The sequence below is a fragment of the Microcebus murinus genome, chromosome 2, assembly GCF_040939455.1.
Source record: "Microcebus murinus isolate Inina chromosome 2, M.murinus_Inina_mat1.0, whole genome shotgun sequence".
In the NCBI taxonomy this organism is placed as follows: domain Eukaryota; kingdom Metazoa; phylum Chordata; class Mammalia; order Primates; family Cheirogaleidae; genus Microcebus; species Microcebus murinus.
In genome coordinates, this window is record NC_134105.1 from 109,671,805 (window position 1) to 109,697,891 (window position 26,087).

At 34.7% G+C, this 26,087-nt stretch overlaps 1 protein-coding gene across 1 annotated transcript in view; it reads left to right on the forward strand.

Moving 5' to 3' along the window:
* The window catches only part of ATF6 (activating transcription factor 6), a 200,497-nt gene that overhangs the window by 126,155 nt on the left and 48,255 nt on the right, over positions 1-26,087 (forward strand). The window contains exon 15 of the mRNA XM_012768611.2: positions 13,266-13,350. Within this exon, the coding sequence (XP_012624065.1) occupies positions 13,266-13,350 (85 nt within the window). The remainder of the gene's footprint in view (positions 1-13,265; positions 13,351-26,087) is intronic.

The window sequence follows — 26,087 nt, forward strand, 5'->3', positions numbered from 1 at the left end:
GGAAGTTCTCTGAACCCCATAGTACAAGGATTTTTATGTAGGCCTCATTACATAGGCATGATCAGTTATTGACTCCATTTGTAGCCCTTCTTCCCTCTCCAGAGAATGTGAGGTGGGACTGAAAGCTCCAAGCTCATAAAGATGGTTTGGTATTTCTGGTGATCAGCTCCCATCCAGGAGTCCACTAAGATATGCTCCTAGCACCCAGGAAATTCCAAGAGATTTAGGAGCTCTGTGTCAGATGCTCCCATAGCTCAGGAAATTACAAGGGTTTTAGGAACTCTGGGGCAGAGATACAGATATATATATATATATATATATATACATATATATATATATGTATATATATATATACACACATATATATATACATATACATATATATATATCTTATTATCTCACATCATTCTACACTTTTTTTAAATTAATAGTTGTGTTGGTAGGTGATTTTTTCATGATCTTCTGTGAATGTCAGAACTCACAACTAGTTGATAAGTCTAAGAACATACCTATAGCCATATTTCCCAATAAAAGATTTAGGTTGTTATACGAGCAAATATCAACAATTTAGAGAAACTTCCCTCCACCCCCCATAAAAACCTTCTAGAATAAGGAGCATTACCTTTGTATAATATCTTGCTAAGAGCCTCTCATCCATTCAGAATCTTTGTTTATACAGAACACACTTTTATATGACTTGGCATTCCAGTGCAATACTGAGTCCTGCACCATTAATCAGTTACTCATATCATCACTTGTATAACTATCATATTGGAGAGTGATCTCCAGCTTAAATTCTTTGCCCATTGTTTTGGAAGTTTTCATAGGTAAGTATTTGGCAGTATCTTAAAGTGATGGCTTATATTTCTTAGAGGCACCAGCTTAACTATCTGGACTCTGATGAGGAAAGTAAAAAATTTTCAGTTAGTATGATTGCCACCATTTGTACTCCTTATGTTACTGTTTCTGATGAGGAGTGTATTTCTAAACTTTCTCCTTTTAGACTATCTTATGCATGTGTTGTGTTATGTTGTGTTGTTGCCATCTTTTCAGCTAAGGAAGTTTATAAAAAATGAATTTGCCTAGACATAATAACTTAAGTATCTTGAAATGAGTGTACTTCATGTTTTTTTGCCTTAAGGTCTCCTTTAACAATAAGAAGAGAGATTCACTCATTCATTTATTCATTTAAAAAAAGTTTCAATGGGCTGTTATTTACCCACTATATTTTAGGGCTATGGATACAAAAATTTCAATCTTGTTATCTTTTGGAAGTCATCTTTGTAGATCAGCCCTAAATTTCTTTTGTTTCTGGTGTATCTCATCATAATATGAATAGAGATTGGTAATAGCATTTGTTTTGGTAGAATTTGAGATGTGTTGGAAAAAGAGTGAACTTAATTGTGGACAAGACTATAAAGATTAGAAAAGAGTTTTTCCAAAGGATGTGAGTGAGTAATAACCATTATGATAGAGTGAGCCACAAACTGACCAGAGCAGCTGTTAGTCATTTCTATTCAGTCATGTCTGAATGTTAAAAAACAACAATCTGAAATGAAATGGTTGTTAATTGGGAGAATCAACTGCTCCTTATCAAATGCTTTGCTAAAGATTTCTCATTGTTTTACTATAAATAAAATTTAGCCATTCAAGGACATTATGGCTATAAGTGAATCCTTCTGCTTAAAAGAAATAAAGTTTTTGTTATAGCATAAAAGTCATTTGTCTGTAAGATATAAAACAATTTTAATAAGATAATATTTTTCAATAAAAGAGTCATTTGTATTAAAATATTAATTGAGTATCTTCAGTCCAAGATACTGGAAATTGAAAGATAGAGTTTTCCCTTTAAAACAATGATCTTTTATCCATTCTTGATCATGGACTCCTCCCTCTCCCAAGAAAAATGAATATACGTATTTTAACAGAATGTTTCATACAATTTCAGTAGGCCCATGGATCCCACCATTGTGAATCTTACCCTGAAGAAATGCAACCCAGTAGAAACAGGGATATAAACATCAACTATTATTTGTTAATTGACTTAATAGTGATGGGCATAAGAAATTGTGGGAACATAAATGAAGGTCAGTTCATTTTGCCTAAGCCTAGGGGATAGAGAGTAGAAATGGAAAGAAGAGATACTGATGGATGGAAATTGGTCCCAAAAGTTGAGGATGGACCTTTTAAAGTTGATACTTTAACTACATCTTAATAATTAACTAAAAATAAGCAATATTGGCAAAACCAAATGCTGGCAAGGATGCAGAGAAATTGGATCACTCATATATTGCTAGTAGGAATGAAAGATGGTATAGCCATCCTGGAAAAGTTAATAAAACTAAACATATATTAGATATGATACCAAAAGCACAAGTAAGAAAATTTTAAAAACAGATAAATTGGACTTCTTCAAAAGTAAAACCTTTTGTGTTTCTGAGGTCACCACTAAGAAAGAGAAAAGACAGTCCACAGAATGGAAAAAACTATTTGCAAATCATATATCTGATAAGGATTTGTAGCCAGAATAGGTAAAGAAATCTTACAACTCAACAATAAAAAAAGCAAATAACCAAGTTAAAAATGGGCAAGGGATTTAAGTAGATATTGCTCCAAAGAAGATTCGCAAATGGCCAAAGCAAAGAAAAAGATACTTAGTATCATTAGTCACTAGCAGAAGTTAAAACTAAGATGTGTTTAAAATATTTAATGTTTTGGCTGGACACGGTGGCTCATGCTTGTCATCCTAGCACTCTGGGAGGCTGAGGCAGGAGGAGCCCTGAGCTCAGGAGTTCAAGACCAGCCTAAGCAAGAACTAGACCCCATCTCTACTAAAAATAGAAAAAATTAGCCAGGCGTGGTGGCATGAGCCCATACTGCCAGCTACTTAGGAGGCTGAGGCAGGAAGATCGCTTGAGACCAGGAGTTTGAGGTTGCTGTGAGCTAGGCTGATGCCATGGCACTCTAGCCCAGGTGACAGAGTAAGACTCTGTCTCCAAAAAATATATATATGTATTTTTATATATATATAATGTTTTATTTGAAAATAATCATAAACCAATTAAAATTTTAAGTAACATTTTAATGAAAAATAATTATATCCTCCAAAGCAAAAAAAAATTTTTTTTAGTGAGAACCATGACATTGTTTTACAGTTTTGCAAATTGTTAATATCTAATTTAATAGAAGATAACATTCTTATGTATGTATCTGTTCAGTCTGTTGCAATATATCGTTTTAGTTGAAATATTTAAAGAAAATCTACCTTCATACAGATAAGTTAGTTGGAAAAGGGAGAGGCATTTTAATAGCCTTCTCACATAATTATAGGTTATTCTTTTTTGGTACTACATGCAAACTCAGCAAACAATAGTTTCTTAAAAGATTAGTTTGCACTATGGAATCTGAAGCCCTATCAATGCATGACACTTATACTCTGTAACCTTAAAATCCATTAATCTGTCTTTCACTTTGAATGGAACTTGTACCCATGCATGATTTTGTAACATGCGCTGCTCATTTGGAAGATATTGCTTACTAAGTCATACATATCTTCCAAATATTAACATATTTCATCATAAAATATCGAAAAATCACAATCATTAATATCTCATCAATCATATCAAGAAAGTCATACTCATGGTAGTAGATACAAAGTTTCCAAAATTCTGATTTTCACTGGAAATCTCAAATTTCATCATTTGCAATCATACTGTCAAGTTTTCATTCACTTTCAAAAAATACTTGATGGGTATTCATGCCTAAATAACATTAGTCATTATTTCAAGTAAAAGTGGTATTTCATGAAAAAATTGATAGCTCACCTTACAACTGAGTCACATCAATGATTTTTTTTGAGACAGCCATTATGCTTCAGTGGACAGTAGAACTGTTTTTTATGTACTTGCCATTTCACCACATAGAATATTAATAATTTTTACTGCTTCAGCAAGGTTATCCTTAATTGAAATTGGTGTTAAATTTTTTTATTTGTTTATTCATTGATTGATTCATTGTTTCTGTATGTGCAGTGGAGAATATGATGATTGCTAATATAGTTTGATGCTAAGGCCTAGCAGTTTTGCCTTACTTTTTCACCAGCACGGCAAATACGGGGGTCTATTGATTTATAGCTCAATCTATTATATTTCCCTAAAATAGTACCATGATTAATCTAATTGAAATTAATGTGTTTGGAAGTTGTCAGGTCAGACATTAACCAACAATGTCAAATATGTGGGAAATAAAATTCTAGTACTGTGCCAGTCATGCGTGGTTCTTGGTTGTAAACAATGGAAACCTACCTTAACTTTAGTTAAAGCAGAAACTTAACTGCTTGTGTTATGCAGAAAAGGAATTTATTGGAAGGCTATTTGTTCACAGACTTCATAGAAGTCTGTATATTTAGACTCAGAACACTGGTGGGAACCAAAGGAGGCTACGTAGGAAAGAACAGCCGTTGTCTCACTCAGAAAGTTGGGTTAGGATAACACACCCCTGGACACCGCACAGCTGCTAGCAAGCACTGCTGTCAGTGGCACTTCCCCATCACTGCTATGAATAATCTAGATCTCTCTGAGTCTTTATTCACTAAAGTACAAATCTTTGAATTTTAAGAGACTATCTGCTTGGCTAAGCTTAGGTCACTCTAGTTGCCAGAAAACTGGGGGAGAAATTATGGCTTTCCCTTCAGCTTCTATAGTTGGAGATATTTCCCCCATAAAAACCCACTCAATGACAATACCTACAAGTATATAAGATGTTCGAATGTTGGATAGCCAAAACCAACAGCAAGTACTATCAAATCTTAAAGATTTGGGGAAACTTATTTGAAAGTCACATAACCAAAATGAAAATTATTTAATAAATTCAGAAATATAATCCAAGACTTGCCTTGATATTATTAAATATCAAGAGGATCAGATTAAAAACTTGGCTTTGATCTCTCCTTCTTCATACCTTTTATTATAGGCTTTTAAATACCCTCCTCTCACCTCAAATCTCCTCTGGGCCTCTGAAACCCACATTAAGATCCACGATGGCAACCTGGTCAAACCACAGGAGCTCATTTCTAGGGATGAGATCTGTCTCTCAGCTAGAGCTGGATAGATATTAGGAGCAGCCAAGACCGTTCAGCAAAGCAAAGGGAAGTACCACAGGCAGGAGAGCAGGCTGGGCTGAGGCTAGGGGAAGTGCTACAGGCCACAGCAGAAGCTGAGTGGCTGGTACAGGCGAGGGATTAGGAGGGAAGGGAGATATGGCAATGGACGGGAGGGTAGAGAAAGGCACACGTTGTACAGTTAATGGCTGCCCAAAGTCTTCAAATAACTAGGCCTATGAAAACTTTGTTTTTTAGTACTGGGGTTTAACTTTTAAAGGTGCTTCTCTGCCAGAAGACCATTATGAAATCCCCACAGAGGAAAGATAAGGGGAAAAGACCCCTTATCTGTGTAATACAAATAAAATTGAACTTTTTTCTTGCCCTCTTTTAGGCTGATTTTGGCATGGTGACACATCAAAAGAAATAGAAATACAAATCCAGCACCTCAAAAACTTGATAAGTAACGTAGGCCTTTAATGAAGTCTCTTAAAGCAATTCCAAAGTGAATATTAAATCAAACCATGGACAAGAAAATGTCCTAAGATTTTCATCTCTCCCAGTACCCCCTCTCTATCATAGAGTCACTGTCCCAGTCTGCCTTCTTTCACACAAAAGGCCACAGCTCAGGCTGACCCTCTTTACCCATCTCTTTCCATCCTCCTGACTTTCAGTTCTGTTTTCTGGGCTAATAACTCATACCATTAAAATTTAAACCAATTTTAACAAAAGAAAAAAACACACTTAAAAGAGGTATAGGGATAGGGTGGAGTACTTAATGCTTCAATCATTTTTCCTCTGTGATCTTTTTAAATGAAAGGAAATGAAATATGAGAGTGTCTTCTTTTCTTGGTTGAATTTGTGGAAAATATCCGTGACAGTTGGTGCTAGCGTTTATGAAAAGGAATAAACACTAGTGAGATCATGAGAGAAAGAGACCAAAACAGTAGGGACTAAATTGTAAAGAGGTTCCATTTCTAGGCTAAAGAGATTGAATCAGACTGCCTGTCACCCTTTGTTTTATTCAGCAGTGGAACAGTGGCTCTCAATTATGAGGTTGAGGGGAATAAAACCTAGACAACAAATGTAGATTTCCCGTATCAGTGTCCATGCTGGTATTACCTATTACATTTCCTCAAGGACTTCCCTTACCTCAAACTTTGTAGTACTTTAAAAAACAATTATTGAATATTTATATAATAGTCCTTTTTACATGCCAGTCACTGTTCCAAGTGTTTTAAAATATTAACTTGTTTAATCTTCATAAACAATCCATGCAGTAGGTATTGTTACTATCCCTGTTTTACTGATAAGAAAATGAGGGCTCAGAGAGATTAGGGAACTTGGCTAGAAATTAGGTGGTAGACTATGGCATAATTCAAATCCAGACAGTCTCATTCCAGAGTCCATGTTCTTTTTTTTTTTAGACAGAGTCTTGTTTGTTGCCCTGGGTAGAGTGCAGTGGCATCATCATTGCTCACTGTAACCTGGGCTCAAGCAATCCTCCTACCTCAGCCTCCTGGGTAGCCGGGACTACAGGCACCCACCACCATGCCCAGCTAATTTTTCTATTTTTAGTAGAGACAGGGTCTTGCGCTCACTCAGGCTGTTCTCAGAACTCCTGAGCCCAAGTGATATTCCCACCTCGGCCTCCTACAGTGCTAGGATTATAGGGGTGAGCCACCACTCCTGGCCCCGACTCCATGTTCTTAATCTCTGTGCCATGCTGGCCAGTGTTTGTAAAAGCTAAGTCATGGAACTGTCTGAATCAGAATCACCAGGGATGCTTGTTAAAAGTGCAAAATTGTAGCCCACTTCAGACTTACTGTATCAAAATTTTTTTCAAGAGGTGGGAAATGTGGGTATTTAGAGTATAAAATCTGATAGGTGATTCTGATAATTATCTTTTGTTAAGAACTTATATTTTAGAAGGATCTTCTACTGTCACCATGTTTACTTCTGATCCCAGCTTCTTTTGACTATAAATGCTTTCTGAAAGATACATAATTAGTACAGAATTTAAAATGAATGCTATTATAGTTCCGTTTTTCCCTTTAAGCCATTACCATCTGAAATTTAGATGAAAGCATTATCTTGTCTAGATTTCTAGAATATTTGACCAATTAAAAATTTAATTTCCTACAAATGCTTTATATCTCACAAATGCCACTTAAAACTGAAGTGAAATTGAGAACTTACTGTTCTATTTGATGAGAATGAAGAAAACTATAGTAGGTTCTGGAAAGTACACTATATATATGATGAAGACAGAATTCTTCCTTGTTATGGAACAGGTCTGTATAGTATCATATTTCCATCCTTAACCAGGATTGCAGCTGGCAATAAAGCTCAGCTTCCAATGTGAGTAAGTATTCACTTTGGTTATTTTGCTAACCCAAGATCCTGAGAGAAAATCTGTCTTCCAGGTAAATCAGATTATCACAAATTATGGTTAAAATTTTAAGACCATTAAAAGAAATTTAAGGGGCATACATTTTTTTTCACTTTGTAGTTTGCCTTGTCAACAAGACCAATCTTTCTAAAAAATGTATTTTAGGGACATCTTATAGTCTTCCCTATTTTTGTGTGTGAAAGCAAGATCAGAATTGCTTTGGAAAGAATAGAATCAATATCTGTAGGGAAAGCTAGGGGAAAATCCAGATTCTGAGGATCATGCAAGGAGGGATAACTTTAGAAATATAAATTAAGTGGGACCTCTTATTTTCTCCTCTTCCAGAAATTTATAGAATCATTGATAGAGTCAGCTAGAATATCTTCCTGTGTTCCCTTTCCACCTTGCTGTGCTACTCCCCACACACATGTACACACACACACACACATACAGAGCTTTTGAGACTCTGCTAGAATTTTAAAAATTGTTTTTTGTATCAACCCAACATTTTCCCCTTCTTTCTAACAAAAAATAAAATAATTTCTAACAAAAAATAAAATACTAAATAAAATATTTGTATTTAATTTTTTTCATTGAAGAGTAGTTTTCTAATATCTCTTTTCTCAGGAAAATTATTGACTCAGTTTGCTGTAGGTGCAGACCCTCCTTCCTGCCCCCTTGTGGTTTCCTTTGGTAGCATATCTGAAGGTACAGTTTAATCCTCAGGAAATTCACTTCCTATCCGTAGTAGTCCTGAGTAAAGTGAATTTTCTAAAATGAAAGCTTTCGAAAACACTTTATCTGACAAACTTTCAAATGGTTAAATTTTTTATGCATTTAGTATTTGATCTTTTTCTTTAATAAGACACTTTTTTGGATTGCCACACAGTTGACACTCATCAAATGATAATTAATAACAAGTTTCAGAGGTCTTCACTTATTTTCCTATATCACACACTGCCCTGTCTTTGAAAAAGCTATTATAGCTGACAACATTGTGAACTTTGATTAACTTTAGTTATTGAATATAATATGAAGTACAGGGTCAAAGACTTGCTGGTCCTATACCTGTCCAAAGCATGTAATGAATATTTTGTCTAAGAGCTTTCTCTAGGGAAAACAATCCTGACCTTGTTGAGAAATACTTGCCCTGAAACTCTCATAAAAAAAAAAAGAATGATTTGTAAACTACTGCCTTATCCTTGGGAAAGTATTTACAACAGACCATTTTGACCAAGAAACTCAAAATGTATTCTGGTTTTTAAAGACAGGCATAAATCTTAGGTTTAACCTTGTGAAATTGCTGATATTTGACCTACAAAAATGCGAGTTTTGTGTGGCCTAACCTGATTTTTTTGTGTGAATAAAAGAGGAGGCCATGGTCAGTTGGGGCATCTTGCAGAGTTTGATATGAAAACCGTATCTTAAAGCAAAACTTGAGTTTGTACTTACTAGGATTTGAAGTTCATTTTCCCCCTGGTGACCTTGTCTGCATTATCAGGTTTGTATAAAGTGTCAAAATTATCCTCTTGTCAAAGTGAAAACTTTGACTCATTCTTGGGCCATCTGTTGTACACTAATAGTTTTGATTTATTCTTCCTCTGGCTGACATGCATACTAATGGTGCAGATGCAAGCTTTACATTTCCTTTTATTGGTCTGTAGTTTTATTGCATACATTAGTGGCACAAATACTACATTCATATTAGCTATTTATATTAACTATTTGAGATGAGTAATATAATTTGCTTATGTTTTTACTATGATGGGAAGCCCTGCATCATAGACATTTTAATAGACTTTAAATGATTACATTTTACTTAATTAATTTTACTGCCTCTAACTTTTTTACAATTTTTATTTTCAGGATATGTCACTATGTGTCTGTATTTTAATGATTTCAGATTTCCTAATTACCATCGCATTAGTGAATGAACAGATTTGGTTTCTGATCAACAATTAGTATAACTACTAGAAAACAACATTAGTTCAAAATATTATGAATATAGATAAGTAACTTTGAAAAGCATACTTCTAATTGCTGCTTTGGCCCTCTTATTTTTGAGGCTTGACATGCCCTTCAATTTGTTGGACAGCTTAAAAGATGGTTAGTAAGGTAAATGAGGTAGAGTGATAGAAGAAAACAAAAGCTCTCTGTGACAAGAACATGAGGTAGAGAAAATTTAATACAAAGCTGTTTTTGAAATAAAGATAGACACTATTTTCACTTTTGATCTGGTTTTAACAGTCTCTGTATTGGAAAACCAACCCCATGTCTGGAATCTGGTGGATATGGGCCAAATATAAAATGTTAAGAGGTCGTTGTTAATATTGGCCTGCTATGCAAAACTTTTTGCCTGATAGACATCCGTGTTGATCTGTGTGAAAGCTGCTCAGTGTCACAAGCACAGTCTATTGCAGACTGAGTTTTCTTCATTCCATGGGCAACATCGTGATAAAAATACATTCCTTTCTATCCAAGATAATGGGCTCTAGCCTCAAGCCAGAGTTTCCTAATACAGTAGAAGCCATTTTATCTAGTGTAATGGGGATAGGAGATGGTCTGTTAATTAACAAGACTGATTGAAGCAGGAAATCATTTTTTAAAAAGATATATGTAAATCTTTATTTCATATAATTATTTAAATGTGCATTCATTTGCCAGGTTTTTTTGTAGGGCCAATAATGCCTTTTCTTTGAGTCCAGTCCACTATTTAGAGTTTCATGTTGCCTTTCTTGCTTAACCTGCACTTAATTTCCAGTATTGGTTACAGTTACTTTAAATTAGAGTAAGAACTTAAATATACTTGTTAAGCAATCTGAGTGCAGACTATTATGATTTGTATGGTGGTTTTGCAATGAGAGAAATTTTTTTAACTTACTCGCTTTTACCAAGTCTTTCTATCTTTTCACACTATATTTTATCAGTTTATGTAATATTTCATTAAATTATACTGACAAATACAATTGGTAAAAGTAGTCTTTAAAAAAAAACAACTAGTTGTAAATACACAGTGTGCTACAGGCACCAGTCAGTGAATTTTACAAGGGGTTGCGAAGGGCCATTTAATCTAGTAAATCAGGTTCTACTATGGATTTGTGGAATCAAACTTTGATAACTCAGTTGGACCTTAATTTTATGGTTAATTACTATATTTCTCTCTATGGCAGCTTCCCTTCCCTTCTCCCTTCCGTTTTCCCTTCCCTTTTATGATGAAGTCTCACTATGTTACCCAGGCTGGACTCACACTCCTGGGTTCAAGTGATCCTCCTGCCTTAGCCTCCCAAGTAGCTGGGACTATAGGCCTGCCAACACTTGGCTAATTTTTTCTATTTTTAGTAGAGATGGGGTCTCACTCTTCCTGAGGTTGGTCTGGAACTCTTGGCCTCAAGTGATCCTTCTGCCTCAGCCTCTCAGAGTGCTGGGGTTACAGGCATGAGCCATCACGCCTGGCCAGTAAATATTTCTTGATTGATTAACTAAAATACCTTTGTTTCTGAAAATATGGCTAATGGGATTAATGATCTAAGAAAGCATAAGATGAACATAGAGAGAAAAAACTATCAAGATTCATTGTTGTGAGGCTCAAGGAACATTTATTTTTGAGGAAGTGAAGGAAAATGTTAAATGAAGTAACTATACTATCCCAGATATATGAATATATATATAAAAATTATTTTTTAACCTAAGATAAACACATTAAAGTTTGTAATATACCAGATTTGGTTCCCTGCAGTCTGATCTTTGGGCTTCTTCGTAAACAAGCACTTTAAATTATAGGCTGTTCCTGCACTTTGCAAACCTTTAATAATTAGAGACAAGGCAAGTCAACTGTAATAAGTTGTATGCATGCAAGATATGATTCTTCTTTTTCATACCTAATAATGTGGTTTTTGGCTTTCTGCTGGAAAAGTAACTACTTCGTTTGAAATTTATTGAAGAGAAAAAGTAGTAGACATGATGATGTTCAGAAAATCATGTTTCAAAACAACAATTAGTATGGCATCTAGATCTTAGCAGGAAACTCAGAATTAAGTCTGAGCCTGACCTTAACCCATGACCAAGGGAATCTAAGTGTGTTTATTTTTACAATAGCCTTAATTTGGGACTTGCAAGTTTTTTGGTTTGTTTTCACATTCAATTTAGAGACCCTGAAACGGTATTTTAATTATAGGAATTAAGCTATTTATAATTTCCATGGCATGAAGATCAGCAAACTGTGTTTTCTCTTGGTTATAATGTTGTCTTACCCTCGGAATTGTGTGATCTTTGTGTTCTAACAATGTACTTAAAAAAAAAACCCAAAAAACAAAACAACTCCCATGCTACAATACTGGAATTCTAACAGAACTTTATATATCTTCCCTCCCCTCCCTGATTTTTAAAAACATGTTCTCATGGAAATGTTTCCTTGAATTACACAGAGCATAAGTAGTTACTGGGATTGTTTTCTACACAGTTCTATTCATATATATCAGTTTCAATTTGTTTGCACATTTTAGATTTTTTTTTTTTTTTGGCTTTGCTGATAACTGCATTTCTTAATCATGTTGACTTTCAACTAAGTTGTATCAAATTTTTATCACTTTTAGCTATATCAAATCCTGCTTTTTGTTGGGTCGTTTCATATTGCAAGTTTGTCGAATGAATGATGAAACAACGTAGGAACAAGAAAAGAAAGAAAAATGGGTTAAACTTAGGTTCAGTTTTATCTCCAGTTTAAATGGAAATGCTAATGTACATCTTTTTTTCCTTTTTTCTGTGACAATTCCTATGTTTTTTCTAGGAAGAAAAGGCGTTATTGAAAATAATAGTTAATATCAAAGTCATGAGTCATTTATAATCAGTTTTAGAATACCTACAGATATATATACATTTTTCAAAACACTTATACTTCCCCTTTTCTGAAGCCAGACTCCTCTTGGCTCAATCTTACTTTTAGTAATGGTGTGGCTTAAAACCAGAAACTTCAGGTAACCTGGGTCACTTACAGATCATCAAAAGTTGGCTATATTATATTTAGGACTATACAGTTGTGCTAGACACACATTTATAATATTAGCTTTTGTACTGAACTATATACGCTTTTTCAGGGCAAGAATGGTACATCTTCTTTTGTATGTACCTATTGGTTACAAATAAATGTCTAAGTCTGTGGCCACTTCAGAGGCAGAAGAGGATAAGAGGCTAAGCAGGCAAGGCTCTAGGCCCTGGCAATTAGCATCTCTCTTTTATATATCAATTAGCATCTCTCTTTTATATATCAGTAGTTTGGGATAAGAATTATGTTGAGAAAAAAAAATTCTTCTCCTTAAAAAAAAATTTGAAAATGACTGTTTAGTAGATAGATAATTTCAATATTTTTTGACATTATCTAATCTAGCTGTCGTCATTTTACAGGACTAGAAACCGAGACCCAGAAAAGTTATGTAGCCTTTTCCAGAGCATGCAGCTAGTCACAGAACTAAAACCCCTTGTTTTAAACCTCCTTGATCAGTGTTCTATATACTGCAGCATATATGTTATCCCAACCAAGGAGTTTTCCAAAATGAGTACACAATGCCTGGTATTAGTAGACAGTAAATGTGTATTACATTAATGAATGCATGCATGATTACAAGATGATTTGTAGTTAATTACCTCTAAGACAAGTTCAAGTAAAAACTGTCATTCGTCATGATCCCAGTGAAGTGTTCCTCTTAGAAACCCTGAATTTGGCCTGCTCAGGACTAAAACAATTGTTATATATAACAGATTGTTATTTGTCAATTTTAGGATCACCTGCTGTTACCAGCTACCACCCATAACAAGACCACAAGACCAAAAATGTCAATTGTATTACCAGCAATAAACATAAATGGTAAGTTGAAACTTTGGTTTATGAACATGAGATTCCTTTGTTTAACCATGATTTTCTGAATTAGTTAAAAGGCATTTAAAATGTTCAATTGGGCAAGTATATATCCATGCATTATTTCTGAAACATTTTCCCAAAAATATTATTTTGAACTTCCATATATATTTTTTAAAATTGCTATTAAATATATTTTTAAAAGAAAAAATAGATCTCTTTTATTTGAAAAATTGGAAAAGGTAGCATCTGAACTGCTCTACAGACTTCCTGTCTGGGGCCCTTGTACTCATAAATGTAGTATAGGAAATCCTTTCTGTGTTCTAACAGTGAATTTGTAAATTAGAGTTTGGGAACTTAAAGCAGTTTCGTTTGTTACCTAAATGTTAATATGATCCTAGACCAAGCCACAGAAACCTAATAATGTTTAATCTATAATACCGATGCTTTTGTTATTGATAGTATTATCATTGCATTTTGTTCTACTACTCATACTGGCTGTTAAACAAAATATATGTAGTACTATAATCCAAAGATGTTAAGGCATAGTATACTTGCTTATAGTCTAGAGGGAAAAATAAAACAAGCACAGAAATAACTGTACTCCAAAGAGATAGTCCCATAAGTAATATACAAAGTACTAAAGAAATTTAGTGAAGGAGAGATTACTTACAGCTCGGTTCTTCATGGAGAAGAGAAAGAACTCCCAATATGAGCTGTGCATTATAAATTAGCACAATGTATATTATTGACTAATTGCTTTCTTTGGCACATCATATTACCTTACTGAAAATAGGAGAGTAGGCCATCTTTCCCAAGTCCATTTATCTGGCATACTGGAACTACCAGGAAATTTTCTGTCTAGTGTTAAAAATCTCATAGTATATAAGGAAGATAAAACTGAAAAGCCCTTTGAATTAACCTGCAGCAGTACCAGTCCAGATTCTGATTGATGATCATAATTAAGTCATCAAATACAGTTACAAAACAAACAGTTGATTTTTAGGGGGATTATAGATAAATTCAATAAAATTTAGTCTTTAGGGAACAAATATTATTCATCGTACATTTTAAGACCATGGAGGACTATAGAATTTCATGAGCTGTATACAGACAGCTTATTAGAAATGCTCAGGAAGGCAACTTTAGAGACATATAACATAAAGGGCTTTTTTTGTTAAAGCATAAGCAAATTATAATGTTTATTTAGTCTTACAAAGATGTTCAGAACAAATTTAAGAAAAGAAACTATAACATTGAGAAGAACATCTTTTTCTTCAGTAAAGGCATAACTCTAAAGTTACTCATGGAATAATCATACTACCAGCATAAGGATAATATATTCAAAAATATATTTTATTATACTTAAAAAAATATATTTAGGAAATCTCATTTATTCTCATCCTATAAGTACCTACATTCCTCTGCTTGAACTGTGACAGATTTAACTTTGGTCACTTTATACTCAGAAAGTCTGTTTTCTCAGCTTCATCAAGGCAAAATTCACTTAATTTTGTTCTTCTGATTTTGAGTTCTTATGCAAGAGAATGCCTGGTTTTATTTTATAACAGTGAGCTATCCATTGACATTAAGCCAAAAACAATAAGATGCTGTTCAACTATGTTTATCTTGGCTAGGTGACTAATTTTTGAAGATGAGCCTTTCATGGATTTGGAAAATACAATCATTAGAACATCATTGTATTTTCATCCTGTTTCAGATTCTTTGTAAATAGTCTTTAAATTTTTTTCATTTTTAGGATATAGTAAACTATTATAAAAATTAAGATTCAAATAAAAAATTATTTATTGAATATATACTGTGTGTCAAGTACTGTGCTACATCCTAGCCTCTTCTCTGAACAATCCCTTCACTTTCTTGCTCTGAGGGTGCTTCTCAAATTAGAGCCTACTTTTTCTTCCCCACCTCATGTACCTCACAGCCTGCGAGGGGCTGGGTGGTATCCTTGCTCCCCACTACAACTTACAAATTATCTCTCCTTCTTTTTCTTTCAGTCCCCCTCACATCTTTCAAGTATATCACATCAGACTTTACTCCTCTTACCCTTCTTTGTTACTGTCATCTGCCCCATCTTCACTAATGACTCTCCACCACTGCCTCTGTTATCTCTCCACATAACTTCCACATCCACATAGAGGAATCAGCCAGCACCCTAGCCTTTTCTCATCCAGTCACTTCAGCCTTCCATCCACATCATGTGGTTGTAATCTCCCCTTACCATCATCAGTAATGGCATTCCTTTTGAAATCTCCTTTTCACACTTCCTACTCTGACTGTTACTTATTCTCTTTAATATTCACACTCCAACTACTCTCTTACCTCACAGGTCTCCAGTCCTACCACTTTTTTCTGTATCTGTCATATCCTTTATGGCCATACATTCCTCCTTACCTAGCCTGGAATCCATGGCTATATTGTCAGCACTCTTTCGTGAACACCCCTTACTCCCTGGTTTCTTTATTCTTAGGTCCCCCTTGCCTGGATAAAACTCACCGTAGTTAAACCCAGTTCTCCCTTTTATGCCTTCTCTGAAACAGCTGATACTTGCTAGAAAATATTGTCTAGTCAGGACAAGTAGATTCACTTGAAATTTATAGCCATGAATTTCAAAGGGGTATTCAGTACCACCAGTCATTGCTAGTAAATTCACTTTCCCTCTCTTCTGAAACAAGAATTTCTCACCTTGTCTTTTCAAAACTCCAACATCCCCTCTCCCCACCCCCTCCGCTGATGAACTCACCAAATGCTGCATTGAGAAAATAGATGTAATCATACGAGAGCTACCTCATGTTTCCGCTACCACCAGCCCAGCTGCATCTACACCCACAAACTCTGCCTCCCCTCTTGTTGCACTGAAAGAAAAGTCTCTTCCATTGGGTTCTAAATCCCAGCTTTGCCTCTTACTATTAATAGATATGTATCCTTGGGCATATTAATCATATTTTCTGTACATCAGCTTCCTCACCTGTAAAAGGAGATATTAGTAATAATACCTTCCTCTTAGGGTTGGTGTGAGAATTAAATGAGTAAAAGTGCTTTAAATAGTGCCTGCCTATTTTCTGGTTAGCTGCTGTGTTACTGCAATTGTCATTTTTGTCATTTTCCTTGTTGTTATCATCAACTTCATCTAAGGTGATTCCTTCCTTTTCAGACCTAAATCCTAGCATCTCTCACAGTCCTCAAAGACATTACTGCTGCATTTATACGCTTTCTCTTCTATATGATCAATTCCTTTTTCTCTATTAGATCATTCCCATCAGCATACAAAATATCTTAATTCTACCTTTGGTATAGGGAGGCTACCTTGACTCTATATCGTATGTCTCTGTTGCCCTTCATAGCAAAATTCTTGAAAGAGTTACTTGTACTCACTGCCTCAACTTTCTTACCTCTCATTCTCTCCTTTGTCCACTCTTACCAAGCTTTTGCCCCTTCACTAAACTGAAATGCTCTTGCAAAAGGGTCATCGATGACCAGTGTCTTGCCAGAATCAAAGATCATGTCTCCATTCTCATCTTACCTGACCTCTCAATAGTTTTTGACACAGCTAATTATTTCCTCTTTTTTTTAGTTCCCTAATTCTTATTTTTAAAAATTTCAAATATATAAAGTTGAAAAATGAGTACAGTGAATATGTGGAGACCCTTTACCTACCCTTTACCTAGATTTCACCAATTGTTAATATTTTTTTACATTTGTTTTATATCTGTCAATCTTCACTCACATGGATTAGCTTTTTCTTTTTTAGCCATTTGAGAGTAAACTGCAGACATCCTGACACTTTATTTAAAAATACATCTCCTATGAAAAGGACATTCTCTTAAATAACCACAATAAAATGGTCACACTAATAAAAAGGTTTAACATTGATATAATACAGTTTAATATTCATATTAAACTGCATATTCAAATTTCCTGATTTGCCCCCAAATCAGTGGTGTCATCATACCTCACTGCAACCTCAAACTTCTGGGCTCAAATGATCCTCGTGCCTCAGCCTCCAGAGTAGCTGGACTACAAGCATGCACCACCACGCCTGGCTCATTTTTTCTACTTTTGGTAGAGATGGCATCTTGTTCTTACTTAGGCTGGTCTCGAACTCCCGACTGAGGTGTCCAAAATATTCTTTATAGCTTTTACTTTTTTGGATTCAGGATCCAAAGATCTTACATTACATCCACATGTCATACTTCTTGACTTTCCTTTAATCTAGAACAGCACCTCTGTCCTTTTTATTGTCTTAAATGACATTTATACTATTTAAAATTAGGCTTATTGAAGTATTTATAATGTACATAAAATAAAATTTACTAATTTTATTTGTACATTTAATGAGTTTTGACAAATGTAAACCATTGTAAAACCACTATTTCAATCATGATGTAAATGTTTTCATTGCTTCAAAAAGTTCCCTCATGCCCCTTTCCAATCAGTCCCCCTCTGTACATTTTTGACATTCCCTCTTTCTTGTAATACTTTATTTCTAGACTTTTGGGGTACCATGACTTGTCTCGTTTTCCTCTTATGTCTCTTCAGTCAGCTTAGCTGACTTCTCTTCTGTGAGGACAGGAATCTTGTTTGCTATGTTCACCACTTACACCATATTCCCAGCACCCAGAACAGCACATGACATAGGAACATTGCAAGAAACAAAAGGCACTTTCATTTATATTAACTCATGTTATGCTCAGCTGCCAGCTAAGTACAAGTTGACTATCTTTTATCTAAAATGCTTGAGACCAGTATTGTTTCACATTTTAGATTTTTCAGATTTTGGAATATTTGTATAAACATAAGGAGATATCTTGGGAATGAGACCCAAGTCTAAATATGAAATTCATCATTTATTTTTCATATATACCTTATATTCATAGCCTGACGGTCATTTTATACAATATTTTAAATAATTTTGTGCATGAAACAAATTTTGTATGCATTGAACCGTCAGAAAGCAAAGATGACAGGTGTGGAATTTTCCACTTGTGGCACCATGTTGGTGCTCAAAAAATGTCAGATTTTGGAGCATTTCAGATTTTTGGATTAGTGATGCTCAATGTATATTCTCTTTATTTTATAGATGAAGACAGTAAGGCTCAGGAAAGTAACTCATACATTTATACAACCACTATGGAGCAGAGCCAGGATTTAAATACATTGGATAAAATATCTTCTGATTAATTATCATCTTGCTATGTCAGTATTAAAGACAGATACACAAGGATTGAAAATATTTGGGATTCCAAAATATAAAAAAGATTTTTATACCACTCTATTCCTATAGTATAAGGGATGTACATTCACTGAGAACAGTATAATATAATGTAATACAATATTTTGAATGTGATAGGCACATGTTTGCCGAATGAAAGAATAAGTAAGGTAAATGTTATTTGGTAATTTGCAGTCACTTGAAAAGATTGTATTATTTTAATTCTCTATATGGTTAATAACAGTAGGCAAACACAGTGTAGTTTAATCTTTTCAAATGTAAAATAATTAAAATGTATACTAGGTTACTTTTCTACCACATTAATTGAAATGTGCAGTTCACAATGAAGAGTGAATTGAAATTTTTAACCTACTTTTCAATAATTGTACTATAAATGAAAACATGCAGAAAGTTGACCTATGGGAAATTATACAGGACTCTTCAAGACCCAGAGATAGATACCTTTGGCTTTTTAGACATATTAATTTGACAGACTGTATTATAATTATATAATTTATAATCTAAACAGTATAAGTTATATAGGCACAAAACGTTTGAGTACCAATTTATTGAAAGAGCAGAGAAGATATCCCTAATATTAGAGATTTTAATTCTGAGCAATATAAGAGCTTGAGAAAGTTGAATAAAATATATTTTCTGTCGTTTCTGAGTTTAAAAGTTGCATGTAATTTGGAAAGAAAAACAAGTTGTGAGGAATTCCTCTGTCTGATTTAAATAGAGCCTGTAAAATTTTGGAGATGGTGGTAAAGAAAAAGTGGAGACAGAAAGTCATATTTTATTGAGCAACTGGTTTAGGTAGTATACAGGATGGGGATATTGGGAAGAAGAATTTGATTTTCCAGTTTGAGTAAAGAAAATTACATTTACAGGTCAATGTCTGGTCTCAAAGTATAACGTATAACGATTGTACTTTGTGGTTTGGACCTAGTGGAAAAAAGTTAAAATAAAAAATAGCTAAAGTGAGGAGGATATGGGTGTGAAGTTAATGCCATTTAGAAGTTACCAGTTCCATCATTCTGTGTTCTTCATTGCCAATTTTATTTTTGTAACTTATTCTTTATCTTGCATTTTCTTTATTATTTAAAATTTTTGTTTCATAAGAGAATGAAAACAGATTAGCAAAGCTGCAAGAAAGACTTTTTTGTCTGAGGAACTCTTCATACCAAGGATTATAGAAATAAAGTAAAATGCTAAGTATGCTTGAAAAGCCTTTTTAAAAAATGATCACATGGTTGGCAGAGCAGTGGGTGACGAATTAAAAACTATTGCTATTTTTAAAAAAAGGATTTTGGAAGTTCTGCTAGTAGTTACTGTAAGTCAACATTATTTTCATTTATGTTGTTGTAAAACTGCTCATTGAATCCTTTCTTTCACTATTGATAAATAATTCAACAAGCTATAACATAAAAGAAGTTTTTTGTGTTTTTCTTTTTAAATGGTAGCTACTTTTGTAGACATCTTTAATGAGGGAATGAATCGCCAGCGGCAGATACATTTCATAATTTGACCAACACTGTCATTGATTTGCTTTTACTGTTTTCCTTCCCCTCTGTATGCCATGTACCTGTTAGTGTGGTACATGAGTAATAAAAATAAACAATACTGTTACTCTGATTCTACCACATTGTTATTAAGGGCCCAAGTATTAATAGATGAACAAATGACTACCAGGCTAAACTGTCCTTATATTTAATCTCAAAATAACTTTCATGTAAAGAAAATCTAGAAAAACTTAATAGCATTGGTATGCAAATGCCAGTGCCAGCACTTGAAACACATTTTTAGCTGGAGTAGGTAAAACAGAAGGGCAGGCAGCAATCCAAACAAATAAATGTGTTGGTTTTAATAATAAAAGAGTGTTGATATAACTGCTTTTGATGATCACAGTTTTTAGAAGTGGTTATCCCAAAGCAAATATACTCGGAAACTGACTTATTTGTTCTGCTCCAGCAGGCTGGTTGGTTGCCTAAGCAGGCTAAGAGTTGTGCCTTTTACTCTTATAAATTCATTTCTCCTTAAAGGCCTGCAGGTTATCTATTTTTTAAAATATGTATTTAGCAACTTTGCATTTTTATTGCAATTCATTCCATTTTAATTTTAGGTAATTGCATATAGACAGTTGAGTGAATGGAATCTTCTCTTAAAGCTATGTTTTAATTTATTTTAACTACATAATCATGGTTCTCTGGGGTTTTTTTGTTTTTGTTTTTTTTTAAGAAATGAGGTTTTACTATGTTACCCAGGGTAGGCTTGAACTCATAGACTCAAGCAATCCTCCTACCTCAGCCTCCTGAGTAGCTGGGGCTACAGATGTGTGCCACCACACCTGGCTTTAGTTCTTTGACTTTTGACTCATTACTAAAACTGATAATAAAATTCCCACACTGAGAATTTCTACTGAGGAAAGTAGAAAAATCACATTATTCACCTGAAAAAAGAATTTTTTTTTTCTCTCGAAATCTATATACAGAGCCACTAATGATGTATAACAGGCAAGTAAGAGATGAGAGTTAACATTTGCTATACTAACTACAATAAGTAATGCCTTTGTAAAAACCTAAGTTTACATTTGGGTCCCTGGAGTGATATGGCAGCTTTCTACTGAGAAGACAGTCACTTAATGGAAGCAGAAGATGACTCCAATTATCTTTAGAATTTTGATGAAATTTGGCTCAATTTCTCTGATCCCTTTTTAGCTCACTGCCCCCATATTGATGCTAAGATACCAGCTAGGCATCGACCAACAGTGATGATTGAGATCACTTTTAAACCAGAAACAATATGCTGATTAATTCTTTTAAAGAAAGATCAGTTAAATACCAGGTAGTATAAATTCCCAGTGTCTATGGTGTAGAATCAAAAATTAGAAGAACATGATAGATAATAGAATCTGGATCACTACCATCAGTTGGATCCTTGGGAACTGGACTGTCAAGGAAACTTAGAATATGAGTAAAAGGATAAGGAGAGCATGAGATATTTATGTAAGGTTTGCATCTAGCTACAAGTAACAAAAACCTAACTAAGCTTTGGCTTAAATAAATTGGCATTTTTTTCTGTTTTAGTATATTGAGAAATCCACAGCAAAGAACTACAGTGAATGAGTTCAGTTGTTGGGTTTGATTTAATAACATAAGAGTGCTAAAGCCAAGATTGCTGAAATTCTCTTGGCTTTTCTCAGATGATCAGAAAGTGGCTGCTGCAGCTCAAGCCATCGTATCTGTATCCAGGCAGAAAAAAGGAGTAAGGCATGATGCTATCAGGAGAGCAAACATTTTCTAGAAATTTATAGCAGACTTTTACATATGTCTTAAAAAAACATAAGCTGAATCTCTCAAATGTTTAGGCCAACTTTTAAGAAAGCTCAGCAATGTAATATTAATATTTTAACTAGGTACTCAGTGATCTGAAAAAAAAATAGAGTTCTTTTAGTAAGGAAAAGTGGCTATCAGGTGAACAAATTAGTGGCAGCTGTTTATTGCAGCACTCCATCATTTGCTAATTTGGTATTGATTGAGCAAGGTCTGGGAGGAGACAATAAAGAAAGAATTCATGTTGAAAAGAAAAGAGAAATACATGTTTATTGCATGGGATGCAGCCAGATGATTTCGGTTTAATGAGTTAAAGAAGTAGTTGTAAACTATCAAACAAAGCAATGAAGACTCTTATAAGAGTCTGGTTAAGGACTCTTATAAGAATCTGGTTAAGGACTATCAATAGAAAAAAGAGAAGAGAGAAGATGAGCTAGGAGACTTGCAACAGTCTTAGGATGAGTTAATTAAAGGCCTGCAGTGGGGAGAGATTTAAAATTTCCAAAGAAATTTCCAAGGAAAAATCTATAGCACTTGGCAACTGATAGTTTATGAAGGAGAGAGAAGTAAAAGCTAATTGCGTGATTTTGAGACCAGAACACTGAGAGACTAGCCTACCATTCAAAGAAATAGATACAATGGGAAGGACGGTGTTAAATTTAAGCATCTTGAATTGGAAATGGGGTTGGTGGGCATTTTGTGTGACACTTGTAACCCATAATACCACTAAGTAATTCTTGACTGATAAATTTGGTGTCCTCTTTACTTTCTGGTAAATACCACCAGCCCCATCATAAGTTAATGTCCTTTTCTCTTTCTTGTATTGTCTCGGACTCATTCTCATTCACCACCTCGATGCTTTTACAAGATATAAAGTTTATGGGGATGAGTGTGGGGCAGCAAGAAAAATAAAGTGGGGATCTGAAGAGAAAAGGAAGAAAGCTGAGCTCTGTCTCTTTGCTTGTTTTCCTGTTTGTGCATTTTTTTTCCCCTTTGTTTCACCTTGGGCATGATTGGAGTTAGTGAGATTAACCTCTTGTTGATATTGTTATAGTAGTATCCTAGCTAGTCTCCCTAATTTATGATTTTTCCATCTTAATTCCTACAATTCACTCTGCATATTGTTACCAAGATGAGTCATCCTTACATACTTCTTTTGTTATATCATTATCCTTCTTAAGAACCAGTGGTGGATTTTCATTGTCTGTGTAATGAAATCCAAATGCCTTAACATTAACAATAACCTGACATTAAAGGCCCAGGACGGTCTGTATCCAAACTACCTTCTCAACTCAGATCTAGCCAGACTGCTCTACTCATGGTTTCTTGAATCTGTATTCATTAGATCATTTAAAAATATAATACTTATTCACTGAGAACCTTCTATGCCAAATACTGGGGTATCAACATTGAATAAGGTATACGTGGTTCATACTTTACAGGAGCTTTTAAGTGGAATAGCAGAAGAAAACAAACAAACAAATATTAACAACCCAAAGAAAATAATTACAGCTTGTGACAATTTAGGGGAAAGAAATAAACATGGTGCCTTGATGAAATATAATGGTGGTATGAGGGGTAGATAAGACCCCCTTTGATTGGATGGTGAGGAGATAACAGTTAAGCCAAGACCTGGAAGAGGAAAAGAACCAACTGTGAAAGCCAAGGGGCAGTAGATTGCAAGCAGAGTGAGCTGCAAGAAAGCAGAGGCATTGAGGCAGGAAAGAATATATTAGTTTTAGGTACTGTCAGAAGACCAGTGAGGCCAGAGTAGAAGCAGGGTAGGGAGAGGTAAGAATGATATAAGATGAAGTTGGGAAGGGGCCAGATCAGACAAGGAATAGGCTATGGTGAAGAGTTTAGATTTATAGTGAGAAGGTGCTGAAGTGCTGCGGAATTTGAGATTGTGAAGTGGCTTGATCTGATTTCATTTAAAGAGTATTTAAAGAGGTGACTCTGGCTACCTTCGTATCTATGGTATCTACACCCTGGATTGCCTGCCCCCTTCCCTCCATGCTGCCTATCTCCTGCTCATCCTTCAAGATGCAGCTGAAATATTACTACCTCTATAAAACTTTCTTTTTACTTCTGTGGGCCACTAGAATACTTCTGTAGGTCTTAGGATAATCTTTCCTTCATTAAATACACTTACTATAGCTTACAACTTTATCTTATACTACTCAAAGATAATCACCTTGAGGGTAGGGATTCTGTGTTACATTTTTTATATTTATCTCTTCCTCCTCCTCTCCATACCATACCTAAAGAAATGCTATGATAGTTAACTATCAATATATACTTAGTATGGGGAAGTTTTTGCCTTCTTTGTGATCTACATGAAATAGTTGTACTATAGCTGTGCCTTGCCTCCTTCATTTCCTCTGATTGGCCTTATTTCCCTCTTGTTTCTTAAAGTCATAAGTATATCCATTTTTAACTCTTCCCAAACCAATAGGTTTTCCCCACTTATCATGGCCTCTTCTGAACCCTTTTCTATAAAGTAAACCTGGAAATAGATTTTTAAATGGAAAAAAGGGTTAACTGTAGAGTTGCCTTTATGTAATTGGCAATATGTAACTTTACCAAGAATGATTATTGCTTTGATGATTTATTGGCAGTTATATAGGTCATTTTTTGTATGAATAGTTTTGGGGAACCTGCAGCTTCAAGGCCACGTGTGGCCCTCCAGATCCCCAAGTGCGGCCCCTTGACCAAATTCAAACTTCCCTTTATTAAAAGGATCTGTTCTGTAAAATTTGGATTCAGTCAAAAGGCCTCACTCAAGGATCCAGAAGGCCACAAGTGGCCCCAAAGGCCGCAGGTTTCCTGGATAGAGCTTGAGCCCATCCTCTGAAGTGAGGTATCACAGGAATGGAAGAATAGGCACCACATGTACTTGCCATCAAATTGGCACTAACTGATCAACACTAAGGTGCTCACATGGTAGTAATATTCTTTAGGGATTGAGGCTTTGGGGAGGGTAAACTCACAACTAATGGATGCGGTGAGTGTTGTAAGGGGAAAGGGCATGCCTCAAATCATGGTTTGGGTTTGGCAAAGTCATAACATGTAGCCAAAATGTTTATACCCCCATAATATTCTGAAATTTTTTTAAAAAGTAAATAATATACCTCACCTTTATCCTTATTACAATAAAAATACAATTTATTCCATTTTATAAAAGGCCACAGGTTTCCCACCTCTGCTAGAGGTTTAGATTAGATAAGCTTGCATTGCATCTTCGAGGATATTAATACTTCCTTGACCCAAAAGAGCCAGTTGCTGAGCCCACTCTACCTAAGTGACCTTCAGAGTCCCATTAACTTTCAATGAGATCACTTTCACTCTTTATCCCTTGTGGCAAAAATCTGTTTTTACTCAAACAGATGGTTTAGCTTTCAACAAATAAAAACTAGAGATCAGCATCTATTTAAGCCAAAAAAGTTGGTTTGAGCCTCCCACTAACTCTTCAAAATCTGGATTATTTCTTTATTTTTCAATATTAAGCCTCTCAGAATGGATTTATCTTTGTACCAGAAAATCAAGAACCTTATACTTTGTCAGAAGATTAGCCATTTCACAGAATTGCAAATTTCCATTTTTCGGAACTGTATAATAAGCATAGTTCAACTCCTTTGTGTGTTCTCTTTTGCAATGATACAAATTGGAAAAACTAGGGGTTATAGCTTTCTGTGGAGTGTTACATAGATCTTTTAGCGCTTGCATGATAATTTCTTTTTTATTTAAGATATCTGCAAGCTGAGGATGGGGTGATAGGCCAGTGTCATTTCACAGATGTGCACGTCAAAGGCATTATAATTTTTGTTCACATTGGGAAATACGCCTTCTCTCGAGCTCTTACAAATTAAGGTTGGCAAGTCTTAAGGAATATGTGTGTGGGTATATGTATGTATGTTTTTAAATGTAGAATCTTGAAATTGAGCATATAGATACAGATAGTTAATTACATGTTCTTGTATTGAGAGGGAAATTTTGCTTTGGGGATTTTGAATACCTTAGACAAAAATTGCCTTTGGACTCAACCAAATGTCCATAGAGATATTTTCATCCATGTGTGTTATAGATTTTATAGAAACAAATATATGCCTTAAATATAAAATTCAGATAAATAATGAGAAAAATATGACCTGTAAAATAGTTTAGGAAGTGAGTTGTTAGGAAGG